Source organism: Phyllostomus discolor, chromosome 6 (assembly GCF_004126475.2).
Source record: "Phyllostomus discolor isolate MPI-MPIP mPhyDis1 chromosome 6, mPhyDis1.pri.v3, whole genome shotgun sequence".
NCBI classification, from domain to species: Eukaryota; Metazoa; Chordata; class Mammalia; order Chiroptera; family Phyllostomidae; genus Phyllostomus; species Phyllostomus discolor.
Genome location: NC_040908.2, coordinates 49,622,343 through 49,634,918, shown reverse-complemented (window position 1 = coordinate 49,634,918; position 12,576 = coordinate 49,622,343). Strand labels below are relative to the sequence as shown.

The 12,576-nt window shown below is 36.7% G+C and overlaps 1 protein-coding gene across 2 annotated transcripts in view; it reads left to right on the top strand.

The window, feature by feature from the left end:
- GMCL1 (germ cell-less 1, spermatogenesis associated) overlaps positions 1 to 12,576 on the top strand; it is a 57,413-nt gene that overhangs the window by 34,377 nt on the left and 10,460 nt on the right. The window contains exons 9-12 of one of the 2 annotated variants that reach the window (XM_028516194.2): positions 1,440 to 1,577; positions 5,916 to 5,985; positions 8,242 to 8,317; positions 12,418 to 12,563. In XM_028516194.2, the coding sequence (XP_028371995.1) occupies positions 1,440 to 1,577; positions 5,916 to 5,985; positions 8,242 to 8,317; positions 12,418 to 12,563 (430 nt within the window). The remainder of the gene's footprint in view (positions 1 to 1,439; positions 1,578 to 5,915; positions 5,986 to 8,241; positions 8,318 to 12,417; positions 12,564 to 12,576) is intronic. The other variant, XM_036028127.1, reaches the window with a different exon arrangement.

Here is a 12,576-nt window from a genome sequence, read left to right as displayed (position 1 = left end):
AGCTCTTTGGGAGGATGGTGCAAAAAAGGAACAATGGCATCTGCCAGCACTTCTGTTTAGGAGAAAGCTGCTCCTTTGGCTCTCACCATGATGCCAGACCACTCAGTTCTTCTCAGTATGTCCCTGGTCCCCCAGTGCTGGAATTCAGAGCAAGTGAGACTAAGTCCGTGTACTGTCCCTTTAAGAGAAACACCTGTGACTCCAGAAGCCCTCTGTCTCATTCAGCCACAATCCAAGCTGGTTTTTACAGCTAGCAGTTATGGAGACTTCTCTTCCTGGCAATGGAATCCTGGGCTATGGGGCCTGCTATGGGTCTGGGACCCCTCACTCCTTAGGGAAGACTCAGCATCCAAGATATCCCTCCTGATTTTTATCTGCCACTTGTGGATTTAAGACCACCCCATTCCATGTCTCCTCCCCTCTGACTAGTCTCTGTGTGGCTTCTTTTTTACATATTTAGCTGTAGGATTTCTGTTTAGGTTTCAGGTGGTTCTGAATAATAACTGTTCTGTAGTTTAGCTGTAATTTCGATGTGGTTGTGGGAGGATTCGAGTACTGCATCTACCTCCTCCACCATCTTGACTGGTTAAGCCACGTATTTATTAAACATGAATTATTTTAACAATAAATACCACCCACATATCACAAATCTATGACTCCAATGTCTATGTATGTTATTTTGTATTTGAATAGAGAATTAATAAATTAACTAGTGTTCATCACATGTAGCTAAAGCATAAGTTAGAAGAATCCCAAGAGACATTTAATGACCTGTATGTCTTTTGAAGACCTTTGAGTGAGGCATTTGGGCTCTAGAGTTCCACTGGACTTTTTTTTAAATGTTTTTATTTATTTATTTTTAGAGAGAGGGGAAGGGAGGGAGAAAGAGACAGAGAGAAACTGCCTCTTGGATGGTTGTCCAAGTGTCCAATGTGTAGTTGCCTCTCATGGAATCCCGACCCCACTGGGGACCTGGCCTGCAGCCCAGGCATGTGCCCTGATTGGAAATCAAATCAGCAGCCCTTTGGTTCACAGGCCAGCACTCAGTCCACTGAGCCACACTAGGCAGGGCTCGCTCCACTGGTGTTTTCATTGCCATGGAAAGGGTATCCTGAAGAGATACTGCAATCCTAAGTATCATTCTCAAGCATTCCTTTTGCCCTTGTTGCACTGTAAGCTCCAAACCACAGAAAGGTATACAGCTGAATTGTAAGGGTCTGCTTAGGACCAAAGTCAATTTCCTGGAGCTTTTTTCTAAATCTTCCCAAGTTTTTATGCATATACCTGAGGTTTATAAAATCCTTGAAAACTTTGAAATTGGCTGGTTTGTATTCCAATAGATGTACATGTGTGTATTCTTGAAGCATAAAACCATTTAAGAAAAAATTAATTAGTATATTTGAAAAGAATGGCTATTTAACTTAAACTGTTTTTTATAGATTTTGAAGGTATGACCTTTCTTGAAACTGAGCAAGGAAAACCATTTGTGTCAGTATTCAGACATTTGAGGTTACAGTACATTATCAGTGATTTGGCCTCTGCAAGGATTATTGAACAAGATTCTCTAGTACCTTCAGGTAAGAGAATATGATGAAGTTATGATTTTAACTAATATCTACCTGATTCTAATAGTAATGTTTATCATAGAAAATAATAATTAATAGAAATTATCCTTAATCCCAAGAAGGTACAGATTTTTATACTGAAAGCTGAATGAATCATACTTGGAGGTAATTTTCTGTGTTCACATTATATATCTTGGGTATTTTTCCATATCATTAAATACTCTCCATAATACTTAAGTAACCATATAGTTTTCTGTTATATGGGTGTTCTTTAATTTGAATAACTAGTACACTATTTTGGATCATACTTTTAAAAATGGTTTTTGTAGAATTATGTAAAGGTTATAACTACTTTTTCTATTAATACTCCTTAAATCTGCTTGTTTTCTTTTTTATTATTCTAGTCTTAAACCTCATGTCAAAGCCAATGTAATATCTTTGCTAATTATAATTTAAATTTTTTGAAACAATAATTTAATATTCTAAGTTAAATTTCTAATGCTTACATAAGACTCAGTTTAGTACCATATATGCATAGAAGAAGTATAAAATAGAATTTCTGTTTCAAGATTTATTTGTAAATTTGTAAACATTAGTAATGGGTTTATCTGAAAAGTTGTAATTATCTGTTACTTCAATTTTTTATATAGCTGTGTGTATATAAATTGTCCTTGTAATCTGTATACTTTGTATACTTATTTAGAAAGGTATTTAATGTAAAGCAAACCTAGAAATGAACGAGTGACCTATTTCTGGTATATTTGAAAGGAATGCATTTTTATAAAATTACTCTTAAATAGGTCTATAGACACTGTTTTTTCTATTAATTTTACAAAAACTATTTTTATAATATTAATTTTAGAGAGCCAAGATGAGAGAATATGTATTATATTTGCATGGTTGTGGGGGTTTTTTAAACACAGTTTCTCTGAAGATTATATTCCCTGTAGTGTAGCAGCTCTATAGTAGTTTTAGCATGTATTATACACCAGGCCCTAGCAGTGGTGCAATATGAGATACCAAGGCCAATTCCACTCTAATCATACTTCTTTTTAAGGTTCTTTAGAAATGAATTTTGGAAGAGGTTAAAAAAAGAAAGTCTATTCTAAAGTAATTTAATTTAGGCATGTCTGTGATGCAAGTGGATAAGCTTTGTATTTTGGGAATGCAAGGTGGGTATTAGTATTTTTAGTCTGAAGTATTTTATTCAGTATAACATTGAAAAGAATTTAGACCCTGTATTTCTGACTAGACTTTAGCCATTTTGTTTTACTTAAAATTATAGTAGAGCTTTTTCTTTTTCATTTTAAGGTACCCCATCTACAGTTATCCTTACGGTTTTTCTATATCCCAATAAAAGTTATAGTTTCAAAAGCAGAATATAAATTAAAATTTTATCCTATGCTGTTTGTGAAGGGCTACAAAGTGGCCACAGAACTCAAATTATCTAGATAGTTGGTGTGTGCTTTCAATAGGAGTAGATCCTAGATTTGAAATAAATTAAAATAATTTTGATTACCTAGCTGAAATTCATTTTTTAAAAAAATTTTACTTATTTATTTTTAGAGAGGGAAGGGAGGGAGATAGAGAGAAACATCAGTGTGTGGTTGCTGGGGGTCATGGCCTGCAACCCAGGTATGTACCCTGACTAGGAATCGAACCTGCGACATTTTGGTTCGAAGCCCACGCTCAATCCACTGAGCTACGCCAGCCAGGGCTGAAATTCATTATTTTTTAGAAATAGTGCCAAACACATGTTAACATTATTCAAAGGTATGTATTCTGGAGAATTTTACTATCTCCATTTTGACCACCTTTAGGTCAAAAATCTTAGATATGTTTAATTCCAACTTAAGTCAGGATTCTGTATAGAAATATTCTATATTAGGATTTAACTGTGTCAAGCACAATTGAACTCCATTATTTAAAGGAATTAGATCTATCTTACATCAGATCATTAAGTCTGTTTTATTCCATATTCTTCTCCTTGTCCTACTTCCCCCTCCCTCGATACCTCTGACCTGTCTTACCATTCCTCCAAAACCTTTCTGTTATATGCTCTGGAATTAGGATCAACTAACTCCCATGTCTTCCATCTCTTCCCTCCATGTATTTAGTTCTCCCAGAGGATACTATTTTCTCTCTAGAGGACTTTGTTTCCACTGAGACACCCTGCCCCAGTATAGGGGTGGGAGGCCAGATAGTCCTAGTCCCTCAATGCCCTTTCCAAACATTATTGCATATGATCCAACTAACCCTCTAGCCTTTCTCTCTTGGCTTCTCCACATTCATTTATGACTCGGACCTGATTTACTGTCTATCTCTCCACTCCTATATAGTCACATAATGAGTTTATATGATCATTCCATTTAATACTCTACCTTCCTAGTAATTTGACCCCAACTCCAGTAACATAGGTTTGCTGAACATTAGGCCCTCACTACCCATAGAAACACCATGAACCTTGTTATCCAGAATTTCTTAATATCAGAAATCTAATAGTTTTCAGGCTATATATAACCTAGAATGTTCACAGCCTCATTCCCTTTACATTGTTGTTTGATTTCCAATCCATTTTAAGCCCTACATTTTCAACCAGTCTTTCAGACCTCACTTGCTGGTTTTAGCCCTGGATGTCATGATAGATGTCAGCCACTCTCTCACAGTTGCCTTCAACTCCCGTTATTTATTTGGCAAACCCTAAAACTAAATTAAACCTTTTTTGTTCCTATACCCTCTATTCTCTGCAAACTACCATTGCAGAGCATTCTACAGCTTTTCTATTGATGCTACTGCAAATTCACATTTCAACACTAAGCCTGGATCTTGGAGACTCCTTACACTACTTTTACTTGATCAGTCCTCTTTTTCATTCTTTTTAGCAATTATATCAAACCTCTGCCGCTCCATTCAAGCTTCCTATCTAATCACCTCACTATCAGCATAGAAACTCTCTGTTTTTTATGTAAATTTGAGGTAATCAGGCAATAATGTTTTTTCAGTCCTGGTCTTCCCACTAGGCCATTCTTCCCCTCCTGTCCCAGAAGTTGAGGTGCTCCTTCCCATTTCAAGCCAGCCTTCATTTTAACCTTGTTCATAATCCTGTCAATTCCTACTTGTTCTGGAATTTTGCTTTATCATATAATCTCTATCTTGAAACTTTTCCCCACCTAATTTCCCTCAGTCTATGCAGTATACTCAGATCTCTTTTATTAAAAACAAAACAAAACAAAATATCTTCCTTTGACTCTTGAGTTTCCCCCTACAGCAACTATTCTTTCCTTTCTAAGATACCTTCTGAGTAACCTATAGATGCTGTCTCTATCTCCTTACTTTCAGTCATTTCTCAACTCACTGGTCTGTCTTTCCCTCACTATTTCACTACTCAGTTAACTAGCAAAAGTTAAGATTGTCCTTTCTGCAAAATCTAGTGGCCTTATTTTAACTTCTTTAGCATTTTTATCATGGATCATTAGTTTTTTCTTTGAATTCTCTATAGTACTACCTTAGTTTAGAAATGATATACTCTCCCAATCCTTTTCGTCTCTCTCTCACTGTTCCTTCTCTTGTTCATTTTTAAGCTTCCCTTACTCTGCCCATCTCCTAATTTCCTAAGGGTGCTTTTGGCCCATTGATCTTTTCATTCTATACAGTGTCCCATAGTGGTCTCCTTCATTCCTGTTAAGGTTCCAGTTCTGGCCTCTCCCCTGAGTTTCATACTTGGATATGCAACTGCTGGCTACTAATTGCTTCAGTTCATCTGTTCAAAACAGTACATATCTTTCCCTTACAGCCCCAATCCCTGCCCCTTTTTTTCTTCCTTTGTTTCCTGTATCAATAATTAACATCATTAATAACCCATCCTCACAGAAAAGGCAGAATCCTGGAAGTCATCCTATATTCTTCCCAAGCACTTTCTCCACGTCTATTCACTGGTCCTGTAGATATTTTTCATGGATAATTCTCAAAATTATTTCCTTCCATTGCCTGCCACCACTCCCTCATTTAAGACATTATCAAAAAATTATTATGAGTTATGAAAAGGAAACTATTAAATGCAGCAATATACTTTTAACTAAAGACTTAAATTCTAATTTAAATGTATATAATCTAAGTAGAAGCCATCCTGAGGCAAAAAGCAAAATAGCATTTACCTCTTTGAAAATTGTTAAGCCATATTGTTAAAGCATATGTATAAAATACAAACTATCAGCTTTATTTATTGCTATTCTAAACTTGAATTTAGAAATAGTAACAATTTCATAAACCTCTTAAAATGTTTAACTCCTTTATATTCTTCTATGTTTCTTACTATTCTTATTATTATATTTATTTATTTTTACATTTTAGGATGGCTGTCTTCTGTGTATAAACAGCAATGGCTTGCCATGCTCCGGGCAGAACAAGACAATGAGGTGGGGTAAGTATGTTATATCACACCACTGCTGATCAGAAAAAAACTTTACCTATAAATTTTTTAGTGCATTCATTATATTGAAAGATCAGTAACAATATTGAAACATCAAGTGCTATTAGAGTAAAGTAGAGCATTATACACATATTTTTCTGTGTGTAATACCACTCCCATGTATAACGTGCACCCACATTTTTGTGCACCTTGTACACGTGATGCAGACTCCGGCCCCCAGGGTCCATGTGTGGTGGCTGCGATGAACAAATTCACACGGACTGCAGAAGTCCTGTGGAGAAAAAGGGACAGCATGGCTGCTCTCTAAGTGAGAGTGCCCCAACCCCTGGCTGGACAGGCTTTTATTGCTTTTCTGGGTATATTACATGGAGGATGGTCCTCATTTACTATGCACAAGTTCACTGTAGATGATTACCTTTTACAGATAACAAAGGAAAGAATGTTGCAAATTACTTCGAAGAAAAGGATGTTGCAGATCAAGGGGGAAAGTGGTTGAACTGGTTATACTCCATACTTGGGAGGTTTAGCAAAGACTTTAAGAAGCCATTTTAAAGATACGCAGTAAACATTTGCTGCCTCAATCCAGGGTGAGGGAGCTTTAACAAAAGTAATGCTCATAGCAGCCCAGGTACAATGCAGGCCTGATTCCCCATGGGAAAACCTATCCATGGGCTTGGGTCCTGTGTGCCAACCTCACTCCCCATCAGTTTTCCAAATCAAAGGCTGGGCTACATTCCCCATACCACCCAAAACAGTTCCCTATATACACGGAATTATTATGCCCATTATTATACCTGTAGTATGTTTACCCATGTGTAATGTGCATCCTTATTTTTCCCTCAAAAATTTGGGCAAAAAGGCACGCATTATACACAGCAAAATACAGTAATCAGCTTTAATTCTTATATTTCTATAACATTATTAATCTTGTAAATATTTCTTTGGTCATTTAATAAATGAAATATTTGAATTGTCATTTGCTATATTAGTGAAATTGAGTAATTCATGTACTTTGTTTCACCTAGTGTTATATTATGATTTTCTTTCAACATATTGAAATATTACTTGGAATGATATTTTCATAGAGCATGATTTTCATCTTATGTATAGGTAAAACTAATTTTCTTATTTGTGGTAGTGTTGTCAGATTCTAATTAATAGATTTTTGAGGATGTTTGAGTCTAAAATCAATTAACATCATCTGGTTATAGATGCTTTACCCAAAAGCATATGTTTCCCTACAAAATATTTATGGAAAAGTAAATTATCGCTTTCAATTCATACTGCTTTGCAGTTTACAGAAGTACTTCCACATTTACTACTAGCTCCTCGGTATGGAAAGGGTGAAGAAATAATCCAAATGTGGTATATAGAAGAGGTCTTAAGAAGTTGAATATTTTTTGCCTTTGATGCCCTTTAACCCCTTTTATATACCAAAGAACTTCCTAAAATAATGACCTAGTTATGTTTATATCCAAACAGTGAGTGTATGAAAATGTATGAATTCATGATAATGATTATGAGATTGTCCACGGTTTTTAGTTCAACTTTATTTTTATTGTTTACACTACTGTAGATGTCCCTATTTCCCCCTCCCCGTTTGCTTACCTCCCCCTAACCTTCACTCCCCTTCCCTCAGGCCATCATCACACTATTGTCTGTGTCTGTGGCTATGCATATATGCTCTTTGGCTAATCCTACTTTATTTAATTTATATCCCATCTTTTCCCAAATAGATTCACCATACTTATCTTGCACAAACATAAGATTGTTGAAACAGAAATAATAAATCAAAAACTAAAAAATGAAAGTTAACTCATCAAATTCAGATTTAAAGCATTTTATAATAGATAAAATTCTTTATAAATCATTCTTCTTTTGTGTATTCAGTTTTTAAATGTTGAATGTTCGTTTTTTTAAAGGTTTTTCTCATCTGTATCCTTATTGAGTTTAATATAGAATCTCACCTAAGGGAGAATAGGTGTTTTTCTTGTCCTAGAAGTATATAATTAAGTATACTGTCCCTCGTGAAGCACTCTGTCCATGATATTGAACATTTGCTCACTCCTGCAGGACTACTAAAGTGAGGACTATATTTAATCAATGCATTCTTAATTTTATCTACACCACAGAATATTTGTGTTTTAAATCCAGCAGCAAGTTTTTCTGTTCTTTTTAACTTACAATTCTTTTGCAATTATTAGTTGCCTTTTCCTATGAGATTTCATGTTTTATGTATATTTCTAGGCCTCAAGAAATCAATAAGGAAGAACTAGAGGCAAATAGCATGAGGTGTGGTAGAAAGCTTGCCAAAGATGGTGAAGTAAGTATGCGTTGTGATTCTTAATAATTCTCATAAAATTGCTCTACTATTAGTGCAAAATACACTTTCAGTTATAATTATGACACCTATCATAACCCAGAAGAGTTTTTTGATACAGTTTCTGTAGCATGATCTCCTGGACAAGAAGTTATACATTCAGTGGTGGTTGATTATTCAGCCTTACATCAGAGTGTTAAACTTTATGGGTCCAGATAAAAGAGAAGAGAAGAGGATCCCTCAGCAATACAGAAATTAAGATAAATAAGCAATTATATGGGAAATGTTACGTAGTGTTAAAATTTATTCTATTTTACAATTACCCTAAATCAAAGGCATTCAGACCCTTTAATTGCTACCCATATTAAGAATTACATTTTTTCATTACCAAGCAATATAAATGTATATAAGTGAAACAAAAGTGTTATGAATCAATACTGCTGCTGTGTCCAAAGATCCTATTTTCTATTTAAATTTTTATAAAGCTGATTAGCCCTGGCTGGTGTGGTCAGTGGATTGAGCGTCAGCCTGGGAACCAAAAGGTTGCTGATTGGGTTCCCAGTTAGGGCACATGCCTGGGCTGCAGGCCAGGTCCCCAGTTGCGGGTGTACAAGAGATTGATGTTTCCCTCACACACTGATGTTTCTCTCCTCTTTCTCCCTCCCTTTCCCTGTCTTTAAAAAAATAAATGTATAAAATCTTTAAAAAGCTGATTGTGCCCTGGTCGGTGTGGCTCAGTGGGTTGGAATGTTGTCCTGTAACCACAAAGTTGTGGGTTCAATTCCCAGTCAGGGTACAAACCGAGGTTGCATGTTTGATCCCCTGTCTTGGCATGTATGATCATCAGTCCAGGTGCTTATGGGAGGCTACCAAATGATGTTTCTCTTTCCCATTGATGTTTCTCTAAAAGCAATGAAAACATGTCCTCAGGTGAGGATTAAAAAACAGGTTTTGTAAAGCTGATTGTGATTCATTAAATTGATTTTACAATCCACTCTGGGGCAGGAACTACATTTTTTAAATCTCCACCCTCTTCAAAATCTCCGTTTCAAGCATGCCATTTTTAGACTTTACCTCCTATTATCTTTTTAGCCTTCTTCCTCTAGAACCTAACTCCAGTCAATAGTTTTTTTAACTCCACTGAGATGTACAGTACATTGTGCTTACTACCTTTTCCCCCTCACCCTCTCACCACATCCCTACATCTTTCTTTACTTATAGTCTGTGTTCCCTCTTAAAATTGATCCCTTGGCTTGTACTGTTAATGTCCCTCTGTCAAATTCACTCAGCTAAACCCCAATTCTTATTAAAATCCCAACTTTCCATGCACTCCTTGCCTGCTTCCAAACAGATGAATGTGACTAAACATTCCCCAGCAGATGCCTATAAATTTTAAGCAGGTCTTTAGTGTCACATGGTGATCCTTCTCAATTTCCCTAGTGAATTTATCCTCCCAGTCTTTCAGTAACTCTCATACTTTCCCAAAAGAGCAGTGTTACTACCCCCATTCTTATTGATGACCTTACTCCTTCATGTGGAAAGTAAAATCAAGAGGAAGAGAATCTGTACATCCTCCTACCAATAATTCTACCACTCTAGCTGCATCTGTAGCTATGTGCCATGCTTTTCCTCTTATTAGAATAGATGAACCCTCTGCTTCTATCCTGGCCCATCCCCTCCTGGACTTCACCCCTTCTCACCTGTTCAAAAGCTTTGTTCCTGCAGAGCTCCCTCTCCTGCATCAATTTTTCTCTTCTATTGGATCATTCTCATTTAGCATATAACACGCCACAGCATCACCCATCTTAAACTATATTCTGATCCCACATTCCCTACCACTCCATTTCTCTACACCCCTTTGAAGCAAAACTCTTAGAGAAAAAGTTGAATGTGTTTGTTGTCTCTACTTCCTGTTTTCTTTTCTTTTTTCTAAGATTTTATCTATTTATTTTTAGAGAAGGTAAGAGAGGGAGAAAGAGAGGGAGAGAAACACCAATGTGGGGTTTTCCCTCACACATCCCCCAACCAGGGATCTGGCCTGCAACCCAGGCATGTGCCCTAGACTAGGTATGGAACCAGCGACCCTTTGGTGCACAGGCTGATGTTCAATCCACTGAGCCACACCGGCCAGGGTTACTTCCTGTTTTCTGATGCTCTCTTGAATCCATTCCAATTTATTTACTGTAGTAAACTCTAGTGAAGCTGCTGTGCCACTGTCACCAGTGATTTCCACATTGCCAAATCAGGTAGTTAGTTTATAGTCTTCAGAAAGCATTTGGCAATATGACACATCACACTTCTTCTTGGAGATATTCTCCTTTGGACTTCCAGGACTGCAGACTTTACCGATTTTCTTCCTACTTCACTGACTGCTCCCGAGTCTTTGTTAGATCCTTCTTCTCTTTCTGAACAAATGTTGGTGTGACTAAAGGCTCAGTACTTGGACTTCTTCCCTATCTGTGCTCATCCCTAAGTGATCTCACCTTGTTCCATGACTTAATACCGATGACTTCTAACTCCAGATTCATATATCCAGCTACTCACTTAACATCTTTTTTAGAATTCTAATAGCATCTCACATATCCCAAGAACCCCAAGCTGAACTCTTCCATTTTCATCCCTAAACTTCTTCCTTCCTAAATATCCTCCAACCCATAAATGGCTTCTCTATTCATATTGCATAAGCTCCAAATTTTGGATTCTTCTTTCTTTCATACTGTACCCGGTGTCCATAAGAATTCCTCTGGGCTCTACCTTCAAAATACATTCTTCACATGTCTACCACTACCACCAAGTCCAAGCCAACCTTCTCTCCTGCCTGGGCTGTTGTGGCAGCCTCATAACTGCTCTCCCTCCCTGTTTTTACTTTTGTTCTTCTACATTGCATTTTCCACACGACAGCCAAAGTCATCTTTCTAAAATGCAAGTTAGATCATGTCAGTTCCTTCCCTCAAACTTTCCTTTAGCCTCATACCACTCTTAGAAGAAATCCAAACTTTTCCTAATCGTGGACTACTAGGCACTACATTTTCTGGCCCCTGACAGACTTTTTGAACTCATCTCCAGCTTCTGTCCCCCTCAGCTGCTGCTCTAGCCACATAGCCATTGTTGTTATTCCTCCTATGTGCCAAGCATGTTTTTCCCTCCACAGCTTTGTACTTGCTGTTCTACTGAAGTCACTCTTTCCCCAGATAGCTACCTAATCCACTTCTTAGTTGACTCAGGACTCCACTCACCTAGTATCTCCCTAGACTTTCCCTACCACCTGTCTGAACCAGCAAGCCCCGCTCCTCTACCAGGTTCTCTCTCCTAACATTCTGTTCTGTTCCCTTCTATTCCATTTCATTCTGTGTATTATTTATCCACTCCTTCCACACAAACATATAAACATATTAAAATACGTATTCTACTAAGACAGAAACCTAATTTACTGCTATTTCTTCAATACCTAGAGCAGTACCTGGCACGTAATATGTGCTCTATAAATCAGTGAACTGTTGAATTAGTGTTGTAATTCAGAGTGTCAGCCAGATACTTGAAGCCCTAACTTTACTTCACTGTACCATACCATCTTACTTAATATTAATAGTCTTTCATTATTAAATATTAGAATAAACATACACATGAATCTTATGATGGTATGTAAAATTACTCAGTTGTATATCTGTTGGTGTTACTTAAGGTATTTTAGAGTATTTTAAAGCAAGGTAGATTTAATGGATTCTTACTATCTCCATCTAGACTCTTGGTCCTCTAAACTGTACCTTAGAGTTATAGTGAAAAGCCATATTACTTATGGTAGAATTACAACATGGAGATACAATTAAATAGGTCATGAAGAGGCAGTATTAGGAAAGTACTTTAAGGAACAATGATCATAAAGGCTGCTTTTTTTGCCTTTGATATATATTATATCTGTATGGTAAACCTCTATGTGTATTTACAGATATATTCTGTGTGGGAAGCCTTAAGGGAAAGACACTGACAAAAATTATGGACCCATGAGAGAGAAATGTTTGGAATAAGTTAGAGAAAAAATATTTTTAACTTTAATTTGCTAGCATGATAAACTGAAGTAAATCTTTCTCTTTTGTATTTCTTAGTACTGCTGGCGGTGGACAGGTTTTAACTTCGGCTTTGACCTGCTTGTAACTTATACCAATCGATACATCATTTTCAAACGCAATACACTGAATCAGCCATGTAGTGGATCTGTCAGTTTACAACCTCGAAGGAGCATAGCATTTAGGTAGGTTGAGATT